This window comes from Solanum lycopersicum, chromosome 11 (genome assembly GCF_036512215.1).
Source record: "Solanum lycopersicum chromosome 11, SLM_r2.1".
NCBI lineage: Eukaryota > Viridiplantae > Streptophyta > Magnoliopsida > Solanales > Solanaceae > Solanum > Solanum lycopersicum.
In genome coordinates, this window is record NC_090810.1 from 679,554 (window position 1) to 700,322 (window position 20,769).

At 33.2% G+C, this 20,769-nt stretch overlaps 2 protein-coding genes across 3 annotated transcripts; both read right to left on the minus strand.

Annotated features, from left to right (window-relative positions):
* Positions 1 to 355: 355 nt before the first annotated feature.
* On the minus strand, positions 356 to 2,967 carry MADS29 (MADS-box protein FBP24). The gene is made up of 8 exons (XM_019211085.3): positions 2,853 to 2,967; positions 2,371 to 2,586; positions 1,874 to 1,940; positions 1,618 to 1,782; positions 1,460 to 1,501; positions 1,338 to 1,379; positions 849 to 1,056; positions 356 to 562 (listed from the first exon to the last, which is right to left on the minus strand). Exons 2-8 carry the CDS (start codon positions 2,556 to 2,558, stop codon positions 558 to 560), a joined length of 717 nt encoding a protein of 238 aa, XP_019066630.1. The 5' UTR covers positions 2,559 to 2,586; positions 2,853 to 2,967; the 3' UTR covers positions 356 to 557.
* A 3,470-nt stretch (positions 2,968 to 6,437) lies between these two features.
* Positions 6,438 to 20,560, minus strand: LOC101258212 (ubinuclein-1-like). Of its 2 annotated transcripts, none has more exons than XM_004249804.5 (13): positions 20,051 to 20,560; positions 16,191 to 16,277; positions 16,020 to 16,112; positions 15,783 to 15,859; positions 12,639 to 13,203; positions 10,870 to 10,969; positions 10,594 to 10,703; positions 10,397 to 10,483; positions 8,591 to 8,716; positions 8,198 to 8,335; positions 8,042 to 8,089; positions 7,537 to 7,638; positions 6,438 to 7,222 (listed from the first exon to the last, which is right to left on the minus strand). In XM_004249804.5, the coding sequence occupies exons 1-13, from the start codon at positions 20,306 to 20,308 to the stop codon at positions 6,764 to 6,766; spliced, it is 2,250 nt and encodes a 749-aa protein (XP_004249852.1). In that variant the 5' UTR covers positions 20,309 to 20,560; the 3' UTR covers positions 6,438 to 6,763. The 2 variants fall into 2 exon arrangements, with proteins under 2 accessions (XP_004249852.1, XP_019066629.1); XM_019211084.3 differs by having other exon boundaries at positions 10,870 to 10,990; positions 20,051 to 20,547.
* Positions 20,561 to 20,769: the final 209 nt, after the last annotated feature.

Sequence of the window (20,769 nt, forward strand, 5' to 3'; positions counted from 1 at the left end):
TCATACTTTGGTTTGGATTTGTTTCAAGTGGTGAGGTCTAAGAAAATATTTGAATAAAAAAATTCTACTTATATATGGGAATCATTAGACAGAGAAAATAAGTATACTTAAAGAAATATTTTTCAAATAATTTAAATCAATTATACAACAAAATTAAATATTATTTTTTAAAATATTTTTATCGTATCAAACGCACAATATTCCTACGTATATACGTAGAGAATGCAATTGGGGAATATCTATGGAGTATGGACTATCCATCTTTTACGATGGATAATATTTTAATGAATTCAAAAAAAATTAATCATCTTAATCAAGTCTAAAATTTTATAATTATAAATCCATCAAATTAAAATGACCCAAACAAATTTCTTATACATCACATATGAATTATAGTAAAACTTCATTGTACCAATACTAGACATCCTTAATTAGTTACAATCAATAGATCCTTAAGATGCATATAATTAAAGTTTACATGCTTTCTATATATAGCTTCTAAATATGCCAAAGGAAATGTAGAATTAATTATCCCCAGCAATTGCAGCTCCTCCTCATCAATCTACAAATTATGTTTTTCAAAAAAACATTAGTACGTACATAATAATAAAACTATAGTGAATATATTTCAACAGTCCCTATATGATTGAAACAAGGCTTTTCTAATCAAAATTTTATGTGCTATATATATAGTAAGTCCCACAAATAATTAAGCTCAAGAAAAAAAAACTGCAAATCATGGAAAGAATTTTTATAGTACCGTTTAATTCGCTGACTAATTTATTTCACATATGCTAAAATACTTCAAGTTGAATGAAATAAGATTGAGATATCTCGTGTATTCTTACCGTAGGTAGAGGGAGTAAAAGGGTGAGAAGTTTGAAGGTGATATGCTGAAGAATTACTTGTAGTACCAAGTTGGTGTTGATCTCCAAAGAATGAAAATTGAGACAACAATGGTTGTTCTCCAAGTAAATTCAGTTCAGTAATTGCTGCTTCTTCTTGTTGCTCCATCATTGCTACTGGCTGTTGCTTGTACATTTCATACTTCATCAACTAATTTCACATGCAATAGCAAATCCAATATTTATAAACACTTACTTATTATATTTAAAAATGCATGTAAATATAATCGATCATTCCAATAGATATTTATATATGAAATGAAATAACAGTCTAGCTTATTGGTACATTCAATAAAATTCTACTTTTTATACGTTTAATTAATTGATTCATTCATATATGTTTCAGAATACATGTTTGACCAAACTTTTACCATATAAAAAAGAGTAATTAATTAAGTCAAATAATTAACGTGCGATAAATTAAAGACTTACCCACTGACACATATCATGATTTTCTTTCTCCAACATTTTCTCCTGCCACATTTTTTTAAAAAAAATTGAATAAATCATATATATTTTTATTTATTAAGAAAAATAAATAAATAAAATATTACTGTTCTCTTCAGGTTTTCCATCTGCTGTTGCAAGAGTTCAAGCTGCAACCATTGTAAAATTAGGGAAATTGAACTCTCACTAATATATATTATATCAATAAACATAATTTATTAATTTAAATTAAAAAGAAATAAATTAACTATCGATTAAAATGTACCTTTCTGGCTCTAATTTTGTTAATAGAATTTTCAAGCTGCTTCTCAAGTTCATTTAATTCATCATATTGTGCTGAGTTCAATTCATCACCTTTGTATCTTTGAAGACTTAATTCAAGATTCAATGTTTCTCTTTTCATTTTTGTTATTTCATCATATTGTTCCACCTATAATTAAAATTTTATAAATTCAATGTTCCAATAGTCAAATAATTATTTTATTTTAAAAAAAAATAAGTACAAAATTTTGTGATCATACCCTATGATCATGAATTGGAAGTGAGGCACCAGTAGTTTGGAGATACTTATTAATGATTTCACCCATGCTGTGAGGTTAATAAAAAAATACAAAATCAAATAGAGCATTAATTTGTTACTAATTAAAAAGAATATAGAATTTAATTAACAACCAAAACAAAAAAAAAACTCATTTAATTAGGAGGGGGGCCTAATCTAACTCATTAGGATGTTATGTAATATAATAAAAGAAGGATTAATATAATTAATTAATTCCTTAATGGAAATTAATGATTCTATGAGAACATCACTTTTCTTAGAACTATAGTAAGATTTAAATATAATAAAAAGAAGCATTAAAACAAAAGAAAAATAAGAAATTTATTACACTTCAAAGAAACCCTAATATATTTCATAACTTAATCTCTTAGGCACTTTGAGTTAATTGGTCAACATAAACACTAACCTAAATTATAACAATAATAAATTCAGTATAATCGAACGTATTAAAAAAAAAACCTGTGAGGTTGAGTGGTGTACTCAAACAATTTGCCTTTGGTTGAGAAAATGATGAGTCCAATTTGAGCATCACAAAGAACAGAAAGTTCATGTGTTTTCTTCAAAAGTCCAGCTCTTCTCTTTGAGAAAGTAACTTGTCTACTTGTTTTGTTCTCAATTCTCTTCACTTCTATCTTTCCTCTCCCCATTATATTTATTTATTATTATTGTTATCACCTATATAATAATAACAAATATTAATTAATGAAAGTACATGCATGCATGCATCATCAAATTAGAAAAAAATATGGATTTTAATGGAGAAACGAAAAAATTCCTTTCTTAAAAGTTTAAAAGACAAATATTGTTTGTTAATTTCCTTGAAATTTGCACAAAAGCATGTATAGAAACAAGATCCAAAAGTGAGAAATGGTTAATTTTGATGAGTTATTAATATATGGAAGAATTAGTAGAGGAGATAAAAAGGAAAATAAAGAGTTTACCTTTGTTCTTCTTCTTGTGTTTTTTTTTCCCAGGATGGCTTTCTGATTTGGGTAGAAGGTAGAGTGTGTATATATATATATACTTCTCAATTTTCCATACTTTCTTTAAAAACTCAGTGTGATGAAAAAATAAAAACTACTCCGGTTTAGTTTATTTATCTGATTTTTTATTTAACGTAGAGTCTAAAAAAATAAGAAACTAACGATATATAGAGAGAGAAAGAATATACTAAAATATTTTTTAATCTTATGATCTTAAACATGTCAAATAGAGAATTAAAATTTAAAAATTTTCAAAAATAGAAAAAACTTTTTACACAAACTAAATAATAATAATAATAATCTTTCTTCGTGCCCGCAAAAAACACCTATATCCTGATTTGGGTTCTTTTGGAATAAGATAAGATCCATGGACTTTTGCACATTGAGAATGTAAAAGGTTTTATCCTATCAATCGACTATTTGCGTAATCACTAAATTTGTGAGAATTAGTCAAGTGATCACTTTACTATACAAGTTATACACATTATAATAAATTGACACAACTATAATTTTTTGTTACAATTATTAGTGTGTGTATATGTATAAGTAAAAATCTTTCTAAAAAAAAATTGCAACTTTCTGCTAATTTTCACACATATATGATACGTGAGAAAACTCTTTAGTTGTAATTTCTCACGACATATAGTAAAGGTGGTGTTCATAGAAAATTATGTGAATTTTATAAGTTAAAAATTATTTCTCGTACATATATATATTGCAAATCTTGAATATTTCTTAACGAAATATCTAAAGTTGCACTATTTATTATATATATACATGTATATAGATATCCAAAGTGCATGTGTAATTTCTTTTATATTATTGTTAAGAACAGAAGATGAATATTATTATTATTATCATCATTATTATATAATATAAAGTAGTAATTGATGTTGTTGTTGACGCATAACCACCACTGACAACTTATTTTATGAACCCTCCTTGTAGAAATAATGCTACCAAATATTCTTGTGTATTTCCAATTAGGGTTTCTTGGGATAGTGATCATAATTCTAGACTTAACTCAAAATAGAAAGTGAAGAAGGTCTCTCATGAGTTCCCTTTTTTCTTTGTTCTTCTCTCAAAAGGACAAGACAAATCAAATTGTTTTTTTTTTAATTTCTTGTTTGATGTTTGGTATCACATTAAGATGTTCTACACGATTAAATTTGAGTTCTCACCGGAAAGCCTTATATTGGAAGGTCATGAAGGCGTAAATTACATCCTAACAAATGTAATTATATATTTAGGGACTTGAATTCAAGACTTAACTTTTAACTTTTTTTTTGTTGTTCTCTCTAATGGACAAGATAAATTGTTTTTTTTCTTCTTATTTCTCATTTGATGTTCAGTATTCATATTGAAATCGCAATAAAAAGTTTCACGTGATTAAATTTAAGTTCGTGCTTTCCAATCTTATATTAAAGGGTAAAAGCGTAAAGACTTTTTAACAAATGTGATTTTTTATTTTGAAGGACTTTAATTCGAGAGATTTGATTAATATGTTGCCATCTACTAGTAGTAGTATTCTTCCACACTTCACATGCACAAGACCAGTGATCACTCTTTTTTCCATTAATTTCTTTTGTTTTTTTTTTCATTACCTACTTTGGGGGTTGTGGGGTGGGGGTGGCGCAGAGAAATAACAAACATAGTTTGACCAAATTATTTACTTCCAATCCAAAGTTTCAATTCAAGTGAGAACTGTTTGATTAAACGCGCAACTTAAAAAAAGAAAAAAGAATTTAGAAACATATATTTTTATTTATTCAATATTTTATTTTTATTTTTATTTATCACTTTTAATATGTATTTATTATTTTCCTATTAACTATTAAATTATGATAAATTGTTCGTATTAAAACATTGTTCCTTTAAAAGCATGCAAAGTTCAAAGTAAAAATAAACAAAGAGTATGTAAAAGGAATTTTAAGCATTTGTATGATCATAAATTATCGGAGGAGAATACAGCCATAGTATAAAGAAAAGGTCAGTGTTATAATATCTAATCATTTTTTTCTAAAATTATCAAATATGGCTAGTAATTAGAGCTGGTCAAGCTCACAAACTCTTGCAAAACTTTTAGGGGTTGACTAAGATGTTGATATCCCCTCGCAGGTTAGTAAGAAGTCAGTCTTGTTTGGTAAGATAGAATTAAACAAAAAAAAAGAAAATACTCAATCGAAACAATAATCAACAAAGGCGAAATAACTTTTATTCTTCGTAGGATAGGAAATAAAATATAGGATACATCACTCTTTTTAAATTTTATTTTATAAATCTATGTATCACTGAGTATGTTATTGTTGTTGACTTAGATGATAATATATATATATATATATGGCCTCTTCATAATTTATTGTTGATATGGTAATGTACATGAATTAGCTTTTGAATTGGTGGGTACAAAGAAAATGCTCTGCAAAAGTACTCTGAAATTCACCACATGGGACAGCTTAAATTTCCTATTTCAATTTCTTCCTTTTTTTAGTTTTAATTTTCAAATAATAGTTCTAATAAGATTGCCCCTTTTGTAGTTTCTTCTTTATTATGTTTAAGTGCTTATTTCTTGACTTCATGCTTTGCTCATCTTTCTTTTGTAAATTTTCGGTTATTAACCGATAAAAATGATCTTTAGCGATAATAAATTAGTTATCATTGAATATATATTTTTAATGATGGTTAGTATTTTTTTCATAAATGTCCTTAACAGCTTATAGTGATATTTGATCCAATCATAACTAAACAAATTTTTACTTTTTAGCCATATGCAATTGTCAATTTCTTATTTTCTAATATATCATATATGTTTCTAATAAGAACCGTTTATCACTAGAAACCATCCAATAAAAGAAAACTTTGTGATTAATTCTTTACAGTATAATTTGTGTATAATCACACTAGGCGGGTGTTTTTCTATATATATTTTAAATCAATCTGACTAAAAATGTACATTAAAACATTTGATAGATTGACAAACAATTCATACAAATAAAGATAACATAGGTATATAAATGGCCAATGGTGGAGTTGTGCAGAAAGAATAAAATTAAAGTATATATGATGATTATATTTGAGGTACAGACAGGTAGTTTGATGTCAATTCCAAATAACCCTTTTACCAAAATAATGAGTAAATGCAGTTTCCACATGGTTAGCAGTCCCAACTATTTTTGGCTACTAATTAATTACTCCTTACTATATTAAACCAAAATTTAAGTAACTGATCTCTTTAATATCTAATCTCTACCATTCAATATTAGCAATCATAGAGGAGAGAGTGAGATCAATGTGTATTGTATGAGGAAGATTATATTGTGGTGGCCAATGAAGTAGGTGGTTGAAGAAAATACTAAGTGTTTGATCTAAACTATACATTAATGTTTAGAACTTAATGTAAGTAGTTCATATATTAAGTAAACGAACGAACAATTCAAAATATTTCAATCTTGTAGAATCTTGAGTAAATTTCCATCAATCAACTGATCAGACTTTGAACTTGCGGACCTATGAGAAACTGGAATCAGAAAAGTGAAAAACGTCTTGTTCTAGAAAATAATCCTGCATTTATCCAACCCAGAAAAATACTAAAAAGTTCGATGACGACGGAATTTTAGCTGGTAACAGAATGAACCAAGGAAGAGAGCAATTTCCAGTCCATAAATAAAACTAGCATCAAAATGCCCAACAGCAGAGACCCTAGCTGCCAATAAGACATCAATTTTCTAATGTTTTGCCTTAACTAAATGTGCCTTTCAGCTGTGACTTCAAAAATACGAGACTCAGGTTTCTTATGGGTAACGCGCCAAGATAACTATATATAATTACAGAACTAGAAAACAGGGGCAATGCAAGAGGCAGAAATTGCATCATGTCAGCTGTTCAAAGCCGGAGGTCGAAACATTATTTGGTTTTGGAGTAGGACAACCAGTATGCTTGTTGGTTTTGTTCTTCTCCTCTGCCTGTGTGGAAGTCAATTTCTCGCTGTGAAACAAACTTTCACCCAATTCTGACTCATGTTTCCTCTTCACTTTCTTTTTTGGCACCGCATCTGCTCCTCGTGGATCAACAGAGCTGCCAGAAACTCCCTTTAGCTTCTCCTGCTTTAGACGATTCACATCAGAACCATTAGCTATGGAAACATGCACTCGTGCAGAAGCATTTACAGCTGCACTACTGTATACTGGCTTGTTTGTTGAAGTTGAAGAATGATCAACTACAATCTTTTCTTGGATATGCACCGACTGGGCAATAGGTCCAGCATCTACTCTACTAGTATCCCCTTCCTTTGTGGCCAATAATTTGTTCCTCCTAATTTTCTCTCCGTCCTACATAAAAAAACCAAATGAACCTTTTTACCCATTGTAAAAGCTACAGAAAGCATTTAGGCACAGGTTTGAAACTGCATTTTAGTGTAATACACTGAGAGATGACGAAGAGAACAACTAAGGAGTGATTACTATGTGAAATTTAATTTCTTAATGGAATCTCAGACACCATCAGAAATAGACCAATAAATCCTATACATTTAACTAAAACAGAGCTCCACTATGAACGCAAGCTCACAATTTAAGAGCTACAAGAAAATGAATAATGAACTAAACAAAGAAAATAAAATAAAGATAAACATGGTATTTTTTACCTTACGTCGTGCGTGCAATGCTCTCCTCCTATCTTTTGCTCTACATATAGCACGTTTAATACCATGATTGTCCATAAATCCATTTGGCCAACATCCTGCAAGCTGCAAGAAAAACAGAACAATGACAGTTAAAAACTAGCCCAGGGAAAACTATGAAGAGTTCGGAAACCCCCAAATGTCAAAGCAGCTCCTAATTCACATTTTGTGGCCAAAATTCTGAACATACATCAGAGCTTAGCAGTGGAAGATTTCTTTTTATGAAAGCTAAGAAGAAAATACACCGATAAGTGACCACCACAATAGAGAACAGACCCTTAGATGCATCCAAAAACTGTTTTCTGATCTAGAGTCTACCTTCAGATACACTTGGAATTTAGTTTGCATCAAGTACAAAAATTTCCAAGATTGCCCAATGGCAAATGAAGTAGATAACAGAATTAAAGACTACACATGCAAAATGAGGTTCCTTCTTCAAGAAATAGCTACGCTTTGTATGTCCCCTTACCTCTGCATACAACTTTCTGACTTGTGGACCAGCATCTTCATCCAGGCCCTACAGGTACAGACAGTAAATCTCCAGCACAAACTGTTTCAAGTAAGAAGCAATCTTGTCGAGGACATTTTTGTTTTGAGGTGGGAAGGGGGGAGAGGGGTAAACTACCTCAACAAAATGATCATAAAGGTCACATATTTTGTCTTCCAATGCAACATCCATGCTGTATTTTCTCTTAAAGGCTTCTTTCTCTTCAGCACTTGCTTCTTGGAAGTCATCAGAAGCTCCAGCTTGTTGTTCAAGTAACTGCAAACACACATCAAGCATCATAAAAAGGAAATTTTGCAGGTTTTTCATAAAACCATCTCCCATAAATTGAGGGGTAGAATTTTTTTTTGATTTCCTACTGAAACATTCACTTCTAAAATGGAACACTCTTTTTTCTTAACCATTAAGGAACAATGGCAACTTCACAGGAAGGCTTGAATTCCCCAAATTCTAGCAGAGACAACATGCACTCCTGGTAGAAAAAAAAACGAGCATAATATTACAGAGGCATACCTTTGATTTCATTACTGGAATCCGCAACTTAATCATCTCAGCAACTTCCCTCTTTATGTGCTGAACTCTGTTATCTTTCTCTTGTTTTGCTGACAGCCCCATATTGACCATGATTTTCAAGTTCCGCTGCAGCCAGACGACTATTAGATCAATCACAATTTCTAAGACAATGATGGGGGGAAAACCACTTATGACTTGACGCATTAGTACCAGCTAAACGAGAGAAATATTAAACCTCAATATATGTGAACTAGACAACAACTATCATAAACTTCTCTAGCATGTCCCAAGCTTGTGCAAGATAGAAAGGAAACATGTGGTAAAAGAATCTAACATTAATAGCCATAGATTGGAGCTTACAAGAATATGTAACATCTACAATAGGGTGTGTGCATTAGACATAACTTGAAAGGAGTTCACAGCATTCAGCCAAGAAACTAGATTTGCCTAGCATTTCTCTTTCAATTTTTCTTAAAGCACTTATCTCCTTCAGATTTCACAACCATGATACAATAAATTGAGAGTAAGTTTGACTTGCGTTTTATCCCGCAATTATGGGAAAAATCTAAAATAATGATTGAAAAAATTGAAGGAGAAAACATCACATCAAAACTTAACATTTGAAAAGGTTAATGAACTGAACTCTCTTTGCTCCTTGGTGACTAGACCCCCCACCATATAGTTGGAGGTGGAGGCAAAACTGTAAAGGATTAATATGAGACAAACTGGTATTAAGGGCTAAAATAATTTCTTTTTTCAACTTGAGACTAGGTTAGGAGTCATATGGTATACAGTTTAACACCCATTGGGTGTGAGTGTGTGGACACAATTAGTAACCTTCTTAGCAATAAATCAAATAATAATTAGTACACCGGAAGACATTCAATGTGATCTTGTGATAAAGAGCACAGTGCTCAAGAACTCCTCAAAGCTTAATCTTCCACCGGAAACCTATGTTACATAGTTTCTTTATTATCTTGATGTACTAAATGGCTGCAACATGAGTATTGGTACTTCATGCAGATTTTTCAAAAAAAACTGAAAATTCATCTAAAAGAGAAATACATACCCTAACCGGATACTTCCATACACCAGCATAAAAATAAAAAAAATAAAAAATTATTATCATTTTTATTTTTTTGAAATAGGAACACCAGCATAAAATTTATAACAGGCTCATAGAAACATATCCGGACATTTTAAGACACAGATTTTGCAACAAGTCCCTTAGAATGTAAGTGTTCAAATTCAAAGTAAAATAATGTTTCAAGTGTTAGAAAATACAGGATAATAGCTGGAAAGTGAAGGATATTGAGAAGATATCAGCAACATAATTATTAAGTTCATGTTGGGAACACGGCAAATGGTAGGTTTACACACAAATCAACAAAATTAGTCATGTGACATGTAATAGCCACTGTTAGCAGTCCACAGTAGCATTAAATGAGAGATTGGGCTGGTCTTTGAGCTCTTCAAACTGAAACAGATTTAGCAATGTATCACATTTGGCAAAGTATCTGGTTCTATGTCTCTTCCAACTTCACAACTACGATTGCTTTAACATTATGCATTACAAGATTTTAGATATCTTTTTGTCTTCTGATGAAGATATGCCACCAAAATAGAGAAAGAAATCATCGCTACAATTGATTCCTGTAACAACCTCACGGATCTCCATAATATAACATATGAACAATTTATGAAATAAATAGTCAGAATAACCCAAACAGATATAGATTCAACATGATGCAGTGTTAGTATGATTACAGACTTTATCTAGAACATCCAAATGACACACAAAAGTACCTTCAATGTGCGAAGCTGTATCAAGTGGCCGACAATACTCATTAAACGACTAATTAACTCATTGGATATTTTTCCATGACTAGCTTGCTGCAACCATCAACAGAAATATTTGACTTCGATAAGTACGCTATGGAATATAAGTAAATACATCAACCAAAAAGATAACAACTAATTAGACCATATAGCTTAGTCTATACCGCCAGTCGGGCAACTTTTGCCAGCCTCTGCTTTATTTCAAGTGGTAACCTCCTTTTGATAGCCTGAGATGAATTATCAGCATCCTGAACCTCCATATTTGGTGGCCTTACTGTGATAATTTGAGATTGAATGTAAAAAAAATTAGTTATTATCAAATAGAAACGACATCTGAACCTCGGCCTTACTGTGATATTTTCAAAAATTAAATAGACGACCAATGCATAAGAAAATGAATTATCGGTTAGAAAAACATATGTCAAAAGTTTTGGGCATACATTCTGCAACGATCTTCTCCAAATCCCTGATGGCCTTCTCAAGCATTGTACCTTTTGGTCTACCACTCGATCCTTCCTTTCTCTGCATAGCAGGATCTTTCTGTATAGTTTTAGGGAGCACCTGAGCGTCAGTTACAGCAAGAACAAAAGCTTATTAGGAATCTCAGATGACTGCATAACCCTGCACCATACGTGTGTCTCTGAATGTTGTATGGTGCAGGGTCAAGTGGTCAGATCTGAGATTCAAGGCAAACAACTGAATGGAGAGGAAAGGACTTCTAGACCTAGAGCTCTTCTTGATTGTTTTTGATGAAGTAATAGATTTCATTAAAGACATCAAGAAGATGAACATAGTACACAAAGAGTGAGATCAAAAGTGAACAGGTCAGCACCATTACCGTGAGCCATATACTAAAGATAAGGAGCTAACAAAATTCAAAAAGTTGTCCGGGGAGTTTACAGGGGATTGATCGTTATGTATGCATGTTTTCATTTTAACTGCAAATTTAATGGTTGCCAGTAGCCACAGGAAAAACTGACAGAGTAGGGGGAGAAGGACTTACCAGACCATTAGAAGGTCATATTGATTAATATATATGTTAATCATAATGTCAAAGCACAAAAAAAAGTTCTTTTTGATAACGGATGGCAATCAGAACCAACTTACTGTTTTATCCAATACAGTGTTGAATTATGTGACCATCACATTTAAATGTTTAAGTTGTTAGAGCAGACTAGGTCCATGCTTTTATCATGTAAACAAAGTCAAACCCATCCCTCATATTGTTATATCTAATGCTAAGCCCCAACATAGTGTTATCCATACTCCAAGTCATAGGTCTGCAAGGATGTAGAATCTTGTATTTGTTAAGGGTATAATTGTAGTACGGACAATCCTCACCTTTAGCTTTTGGGTTTGAGTTAAGTCTAACGTCAATATTCTCATCAATTACATTTGATTTTTGCTAGTTAAGGTTAAGACCTATTTAGTACTCCCCAATTTAAAGCAAAGGTGTTTGGCCAAGCACGAAGTTTCAGAATGAGAAGAACTTTTGAAACTTGTAATCGAAAATAAGTCATAGATTATGTGGCTATAAAAATCTCACGTAGGGTAAACTGAAAAGTTCAATGTCAAACTGTTACTAAATTAGAAAGATGTCATTCTCTTGGGGACTGGCTAAAGAGATTAATTTCTTCTCTTTTTATCAATCTCAAGGTTTCTACTGATTCTTTATCTGTTATCCTCACTTGCTGTCACATAAATTGGGACGGTGGGAGTACCTTTTTAGAGGAAACTGGTTTGATTTGGAATGATTAGTAGAGACCATGAAGGAATAACACCAGAAGAGACCCAAAGATTTCATGGCAGCATGTTTTTCCTAGCATCTATTGACATTATTTGGCTCATGATAGGTGCAGCTCTACTTTGCTGTAAACATTTCAAAAGCTTCACCTGATCATTAATAAGTGCTATCCCTACATTGAACGATGATCTACTAGAAAAAAATTTCCTTCAGCAATGTTCTCAAGCAATCATTAGAAATCAATCTATAAATACAACGAAGAAATGGCACCCATGGGTGTGGCCTAGTGGTCAATTAGGAGGGCTGAGAACCATGAGATCTCAGGTGAAGGTCTGAGGTGCAGGCAAGTTGGCCGGACACCACGGTTATAAAAAAAATACCATAGAGAAATGATTCATGACATCAAGCATTTATAAGATAGCAAAGAAACGCACTATCGCAGGGAGAGGACAGTAAACAACTCACCATAGTCTGACCTGAGTTCTTTCCCTCAAAGCCACTGACATTAAACTTCTCATCACGGCGCTGAACAGACTGGTCTATTCCGTCAGAAATATTTACTGATCTTCCAACATTAGATTTCTCTTGAGCATAAGAACTTCTGTCATGTAACCTCTGAGATGATTTTCCAGATATTTCAGAACCATCTTTTAATTTGTCACCTAGATTCTTGGATTGGGTGACTCCAATTTTCTGCTGGTCAAGGTCTTTTTCTTCTGCAGAATTGCCACGCAATGATGCTGATGGAGATAGCTCCGACATATCTTGGGTATCTGCAGCTTTCTTTGTTGTTGGTATTTCAGAAACATTCAACTGATTCGGGAATTTTTCTTCATGGGATACATTTTGCAAAGCAACACCATGAGATGGATGAGATGTTTCACTAACAACGGGTACTAGTTTCCCAGCCTTCTTTCCGACTTTTACAGGTTTACTTGGATTGTGTCCATCATCATCCCCAACATGGCTTTTTGCCAGATCTTTTCTTCTCCTCTTTTTTGGTTGCTGATTCTTTGGTGAAACTGGCTCACTAAAAGAAAATCATGTCAGTTAGAAGTGCCCAAATGAAAGTACCAGTTTTCATTTCTAAGAAAAATTAGCAAATAAATCCTTCCCATTTTGCAGCCATAATTACAAATTCACTAGTGTTATGAACAACCTATCACCAGGGAAAGAACAAGGACATCCGTATGGAGAAAAAGAAGCTAAACCAAAGTCCCAAAAGAAATATACATCTGAATTCCAAAATCAAAGGGAAAACATAACTTACTGAACAAGGAAAGAGAATTTCTTAGGGAAAGAGATGCAGAGGTTTAAACCATAGAAAAAGTAAATAGCATAAAAAAAACTCCAAGGTCTGTTGGGGCTTAAGCGCAAAACGCAAATAAAGTATGAACTTCAATGAAAAAAGGCACCAAGGGAGAAAAAGTCCAAATATATATATGTTTAGTCCAAAACTAATAATTTATAAGCATGAATGACAAATATATGAACAAAGAAATTGAATAATAATTACGATAAAGTGAAATATCAACTGTTTAGTGTTGTCTCTAGAAAGAGGTTCATTGGAAAGGAAAAGTATGTTTTAGAACCTTATGACAACTCTAAGGAGCAAATTAAGCAAGGTAAAGTGCTCAACACGTTGTGGACCTTGCTTCGGGGCTTAACCAAACCTTTAATAACAGGATTAGACAAAAGCAAACATTTCCAATATTGCAAGAACCTAATCTCCTCACACAAGGAAAGAAATTAACTATGTTTTGAAAGGAAAGTCAATTAGTGTACAACAACTTAACTTCAATTGTTTATGGCCAGGAGAGCTACAGTACATTATGCGGGTTTGGACGAACCCAATAGTTTTTGCGTGGACCCTATAGTACAAGCGTTAGTATAAAAAATTATATATATATATATGGATTAGGGTAGTAAAGCTTTGTATTGCAGATATGTGGGTTCGAAACCCACTTGCTCCCAAAGTCTTCTCCTTTACAGGTAATATGTTTTACTCTCCTTTTAAAGAAGATAAGACATTTCCTCCCTAAACCCACTCTGCATCATTTTTTCCTTTGTTGCAAAAGACAATTCCTCTCTAAAACAAAAGGAGACTATCATTTCCAAAATCATATTTTCAGAAAGAAGTTGGCTAGGACTTGTTACCTTTTTAAAAATATATATTGAATATTGATAATAGGTAGGCTGGATAAATTATTCGTTTTCACCCAATTCATTTTCAACCAGCCCATATCTGACTCGACCTGCTCATTTAACACCCCTATCCGAATCCATAAACATCAAAACCTGGCTCCACTTTTGTTTACGGCTTTTAGCATTTTGGTGTAGATTATAAAGAATGAAGATAGTATGTTAGATTTCATTGATTCCGTGCAAGCGGGTGGGTTTTTTATCCTATTAGCACCAACTTGATGCTGGCAAGTTTCTCTTTTGCAATATAAACCTACTTACCTTCTTAAAAAATGATTCCCTTTCCTAATTAAACATTACTAGAACATGATGAATAAAAAATTCAAAATATAAACAAGAAATAGATAGAACAAACAAGAAAAATTGGAACGGAATTATTTTGACAGAATGAGAGAGAAGAGTAAAAAAGAACCCCAAAAGTAAAAGTGGCAAAAGAAAAAGAGTCGTACATGAGGAGAAGAAACCAGGGAAGGAGTAAACAAGAAATAAAGAAGAAGAGAAGAGTCGGATTAAATCCAAGAAGAATAAGAAGAAAGCAACATTAAGAGAATATTGAACATCACGTAAAAGAGGAACCATCAATACTTGCAGGGATTACCAGATTTGGGGGTGAACTTGAATTGGGGAGAGAATAAAAAACTACTTCTTATGGTAAAACGTAAGAGTATATGTGGGTCATAACAAGCCCTGATGTGAGGCTTGAAACCTATTAAGCGCTTCGCCTCGCTTTATGTTAGCAAAGAGAGAAAAGAGCATGTTCCAAAGGTCGGTGGCAACAGTGCAACGAAGAAACATGTAACTGATAGATCCTCGGTTGCACAAGCACATGTAGCATAATCATCCAATCACTTGAAACATGAAATTGCGGAGTAATTTTGTCACGTATTGTTTTATGACGTATGTACTATGTTGTGTTGTATTATAACGTGATGTTTGGATAGATTATATCATTCTCCGTCGTAACATAATGTCACACGTCGGCAATTTGAATGATAAACCCACAAGGAAAGTAGGATAAGAGACGGAGCTAAAATGAAAAGGTAATGTAAAAGATAAAATAAGATTAATAAATAATAAAGAAAGACAAAATGAAAAGAAATATTAAGGTAATGATGAGATCAAACCAAATCAATTGTTACATATACTGAAACTTCTCTTCTTCTTTTTTTGAGTAAGGTAAAGTTCATAATGAGACTTTTCATCATTACTTAACAATGGATTGAAACGATATGATACCAAAAAAAAGGTAACAATCAAAACAAACATTGTTTTTAAACTAATTTAAAACTTTAAAATAGATACAAAAACTAAATTTGGATGCCGGATAAAGGGTGAACAATTGGTTAAATTATATACAGTGGTGTTTAGACATGTCATATTATTTAAAAATCTCAAGAAAAAACTCACATGCGCTCCAACTTTCCACGATTGACAAAGAAACCATCATGCTTTATTGCTGAGTTATCAACCTGAAAATATTCATCCTGCATAACCAGAAACAATGTACTAAGTACTTTGACTACAACATATAGATGCCGCCTGCACAAAGTTGCAAAATATTGACTATGCTTGTAAATCATTCGGATACAAAATAACACATATTTGTATAAGGTATATAAGGTTAAGGAACTTGATGTGACCGACCAGCTCAGTATCATCTATGAAAGAATCTTCAGTGTCATATTCATCGTCATCTGGGAAATCATTAAGATCTTCCTCATCATCACTTTGTTTGCCCTAAAAGGCATAATAGTTATTTAGCAGATCAAGTGCACTGACAAGTCTAATGTAACGAGTAAACAATAAAATGCATACCACATATAAGCGTTCAATCTTTTCTATCACAGCATTTAAACGATTTCCAGGAGGTGCATCCTTGACTTCCTTATCAGCAGGTTGTCCCTACAAAGCATTGATAATACGCATAAAATTTATCAAACACATGTTCCCAGAATAAGCAAAGTAATGCTTTGTAATAGAGTTGCAACATCAATCTTGACCAAACAGTCCTTGCAGATTTCACTATTTCCCCTTTTAGGATGTTCCTTTTTAAAAAGATCTTTAAATACTTAATCCAAAAAAATGTTTTTTGAAATAAATAATTCTAATCATAGAGATCACCAAGATATACTACAGCACAACTCTAATAATATCTTAAATTTAAAATCATGTCCCTTCTCCGTCATTTACCCAACAGTCAGCAATTTTTTATTGAGTTCAGATACATATAATACATCAGCAAAGCAATAAGTATGACGGAATATAAGTTTTAACTTCAACTGTACCTTCACCTTTCACTTCCAAAACATCCCCATTCCCAATTATCATTGTAATTATAGAGCTTTTATCAAAGTCATGAACATTGTTGCATTAAACGTTATATTATTTATGCATTCGTTGTCAATGAACCAAGTGGTTTCTGTGTCCTTGTTGCTAAAGCATGGGACTACAAAGAGATCCTCTTCCAGAATTTCTGACTCAGTTGTTTTTACTTGTTGATTGCTTTCAAGAGCCTTGATCCTGCCTTATATTGCATTACCTAACTAAATAAAGAATAAATGTACCACAGATTGCACCAGGCCTCCACCAATATTTTTTCATGTGTGGGGTCTATTTACAATGCTTGTAATGTGAGAATACAAGATTCTATTTTGTCATTCTATTTCTTGTTATATTTTTGTCTAGCTTCGCTTCCTTGCTGGTTTTGTGCATGAGACTTATAACATTTTCTTGCCTCAAAAGCCCATTTTCTCTTGAGCTTGAAGAGGAATCATTAGCTCTGCAATTGAAATATAGTTAAGATCCTTGGACTCTTTTAGAGATAAAATCTTAGACCCAATTTTTTTATAGAGTGTCGATAGAACCTTCCCCACAATTCTGTATCAGGGAAATTCTCACAAAAACGATCAAGGAAATTCTATTAGAGCATTTGCTAATAGCCTCATTTTCCACCGTGCTTAGAGCTTCAAGGTCCCTTTCCATATTCAAAACCTCCATTTGCCTAGTTTGATCATTTCCGTAATATTCCACTTCAAATTTGTCCCAAGCTTCATTGGCGGTCTTATATTCCTACGAATTCTAACTAACTAACTTGACTTTGGACCTATTGGTTTCTTCAGTGTCAGCCTTGATTTGTGCCAAGGTAGAATCTCTTGGCAATCTATCAAAATCAAAGGTTTCTAGGTAAGTTTGCATGGGTGATGACCAAATTAAGTAACTCTCACTGATGAGAGTACATGGAGTTGACAAAGAAAGGCTTATTGTAGGTTGACATTTCGAGTTCAAAAAGTTGAAGGCTTTAATCTTTTTTTCTTTCACAGAACCTACAAGACCAATTGTGGCTCATACCACCTATTGGATTTTAAAATAAGAAAAGGACCGAACATGAAGAGATGATTAGGAAGAATGATCTAACTCTTTCATACTTTTTTTTTATGACCAGGGAAAACCAGCAGTCGATACCCTTTGGGTGCGCATAGGGTAAAACCCCCACTCCTATGCAATAGCTCGCAAATCACATAAAAGAAGTAACCCACACCAGGCTTGCTCGACCCAGAAGGCAAACCCCTTGCTTTCCCTGGCAAGGGGTTTCGAACTTGAGACCTCCAACATGGAAGTCCCGAGCTCAAACCATTGGGCCACCCCAAAGGGTAACTCTTTTGTACTTCAAATGCCCGATATCTGGATTGTTACGACTGAAGATTTTTAAAAAATGTAACAGAAAGATTATATTCTATTCCTTATCCGCTATATTTTGAAAAGAAAGAACATCATCACTGGAACTCAAATGGCAGATGTTCAACAATAAGCTATAATGTGTGTGTATGTGTTTGCAAGGATGGCGTCTAAACCAGCTTGCACACACCTTGATTTATCAGTTTGGATATGTGCTGCCTTTCACTAGTAACTTTGTCCACTAAGGCTTAGACAACAGAACTTTCTTTGCCTCTGTAGTGCTTGAGACACGGTATCCCATAGTCCATTCCAGCCCCATCAATCATTAGGTCAAACCCTTGCATACCAATTTATATAAGTTTTTTCCCATATATCTTCAACATTTAGTGACACCCAAAACCTCACATTGCAACACTTTGGAGCCTAATCTAAGTGCGCTTACAAAGCTTATAAAGAACCCAATTTGAAAGCAAGGCATAATTGTGCCTCGAGGATGCCTCCATTAACACCATTGCAAAGTCACAGAAATTTAAGCAATAAAAGAAGACTGAAAATACTACAATAATAATTTACATTGTTTGCTATAACTCTTCTTAGTATAGTAGTTTTAGTTAGATAACAATCCCCATCTTGAGTCAAATATAGTTCCAACCCAAATTTCTGTAATAAAATTTTAGCATGACTTATAAATCAGATCACTAAGTTTAAATTTCAAGAAGATCTCTAATAGGCTTTGAGGATTAGTACTGTTGTATTCTTCAGCATCGGGAATGCTAGCCACAATCAGAAACAAGTTACAAAACAAGTAGACTCTAGCTTTACAAAGCTCCTAGAAATTCTACTAACTCCTCTATTTCCTCTATACAGTTATGTTTACACCAAAAAATTAAAGTCTCCAGGCAGTTCCATTTCACATCATGCACTGGTCTGATTTTGTCTTCAAAACACCTTCCATTTCTCTACCTCCAGAATGACCACCATATGCAAGGGGGTATTATTCTCCACCATTTTTAAGTAAGTAAATATTAAAATAGGAGTAAGAGCTACCTAAAGAAGGCAACTCCTGTAACACTTGAAGGGAAGAGTCATGGAACCCTATTTTGTGCTACATTTTCTTTTTTGAGAATATATCAAATTTATCAAACATGTGTCAACTGAAGCACATTATTAAGCTCTGCAGCTTGATAATTCATCTGGATCACGAAAGGGAACTCCACTTAAAGAGGTCATAAGAACACAGCATGTTACAGTGATGATATCTTCCCAACTCATTGTATTCAGATTTCACATCACCCCAGAGGACAACATCATGGAGCGTCCAAACCAGCTTCTAAGATCCCGGAATCCTTTACTATTCCAAAATACTATAAATATTTTGTCATTTTAATGACAAATATTGCCAATACTTCATCAAATAAATCACATGAAAGATAATGTCCATAACAGTTCCCCTATGAAACCATGCACTTCACCTGTGACTACTATATTTATCACCAATATGCTGTGGGTACAGCTTCACTAAAGAAACCACCTTCATACTCTGGAAGCACTCGAGTTTGGTTTTTGCACACGGATCCAAGAACAGAAACAACTGAGACAGGTGAGCAGAGCCACTCAAGGACCACTTCTCTCAATGTACTCTTAAATTTCCCATACAACTCAAAGGAATTGGCTACAGGGAGTAATTTGATCTTGGCTATATTCAGATGCTAAACCAATCATTCCCTTCACCCACCAGTATGTTAATATATATACATAAGATCCCCTCTGCCCACCAGTTACAAAGCAAGAAGCCTAACTGACAGTATTAATAGTGCATGACTACAATCATGTCTGGTGATGTTTATGCAGCTCAAATGCTACAGCATTATTTCTCCTAGAATTAAGTTTCAACACAACAAACCGAGAAATAACACTGATTGGTAGTATTCTACACTATGACTTCAGGTGAATTAACTGAAGTTGACATAAACAAAAAAGTCAGGATTAACACAACCTACCGGAGCTAATCGAGCCTCGAGAGCAGGATGCGGCACTGGAGTTTGAATGCTAGCAGGAGCTCCAACCGGCATCATCGTTGGACCAGAACCGACAACATTAACATTAGACTTATTAGCGTCCTTGAGAAGCTTCTTCCACGACACAATTGTGGTCTCACCCGGCCTGAGCTCCACCGTAAACCTCCGCCGTCCTCCTGCAGCTTCATAGGACGTGGACGCCCTCCCTACCGGTTCTCCACCAGTGAAGCCGCCGTCCATTGGTGATTGTAAACGAAATTAGGGTTACGATGTATGAGATTTAGAAGATGAAGACATGGAAAAGAGAGGGAAACACTGATTCGAAACCCTAAAGAAGAGGAAAATTTGGTACCAAATTGAAAAGAGAAAATTTTAGAATTGAATTAATTTTTTTCCCTTTTCAGTTGCTTTCTATTTTAGTCGACCTTTTAGCTTCATATGTAACTGCCGTTTGTTTTCTCTCACATTTTCATACTTGGTCAACTCCTCTTCTATTCAAAATTCTTTTTAACATTAATTAATTACAACTTAATCTTAACACAAACTTCGTTTCGATTTTTTCCAATCATTTTTACTTATCACATATTCTAATAAAAAAATTATTTTTAACATTTTAAGAAAAGATAATTACTTTTTTAAAATTTTGCCCTTAACATCAAATACTTATTTTTCAAAATCATATTATTAAACTTCATTTAATA

Excerpts from the sequence above, each read along its gene's own strand:
- MADS29 (XM_019211085.3), bottom strand. The coding sequence starts at position 2,558 with ATGGGGAGAGGAAAGATAGAAGTGAAGAGAATTGAGAACAAAACAAGT. Across the intron at positions 1,783-1,873 it reads TTCCAATTCATGATCATAGG|GTGGAACAATATGATGAAAT; the intron begins GTATGATCACAA and ends TTTTAATTATAG. Across the intron at positions 1,502-1,617 it reads ACAAAATTAGAGCCAGAAAG|CTTGAACTCTTGCAACAGCA; the intron begins GTACATTTTAAT and ends CAATGGTTGCAG.
- LOC101258212 (XM_019211084.3), bottom strand. The coding sequence starts at position 20,308 with ATGGACGGCGGCTTCACTGGTGGAGAACCGGTAGGGAGGGCGTCCACG. Across the intron at positions 10,704-10,869 it reads GGAGAAGATCGTTGCAGAAT|TAAGGCCACCAAATATGGAG; the intron begins GTATGCCCAAAA and ends AAATTATCACAG. Across the intron at positions 7,223-7,536 it reads CATTGCACGCACGACGTAAG|GACGGAGAGAAAATTAGGAG; the intron begins GTAAAAAATACC and ends TTTTTTATGTAG.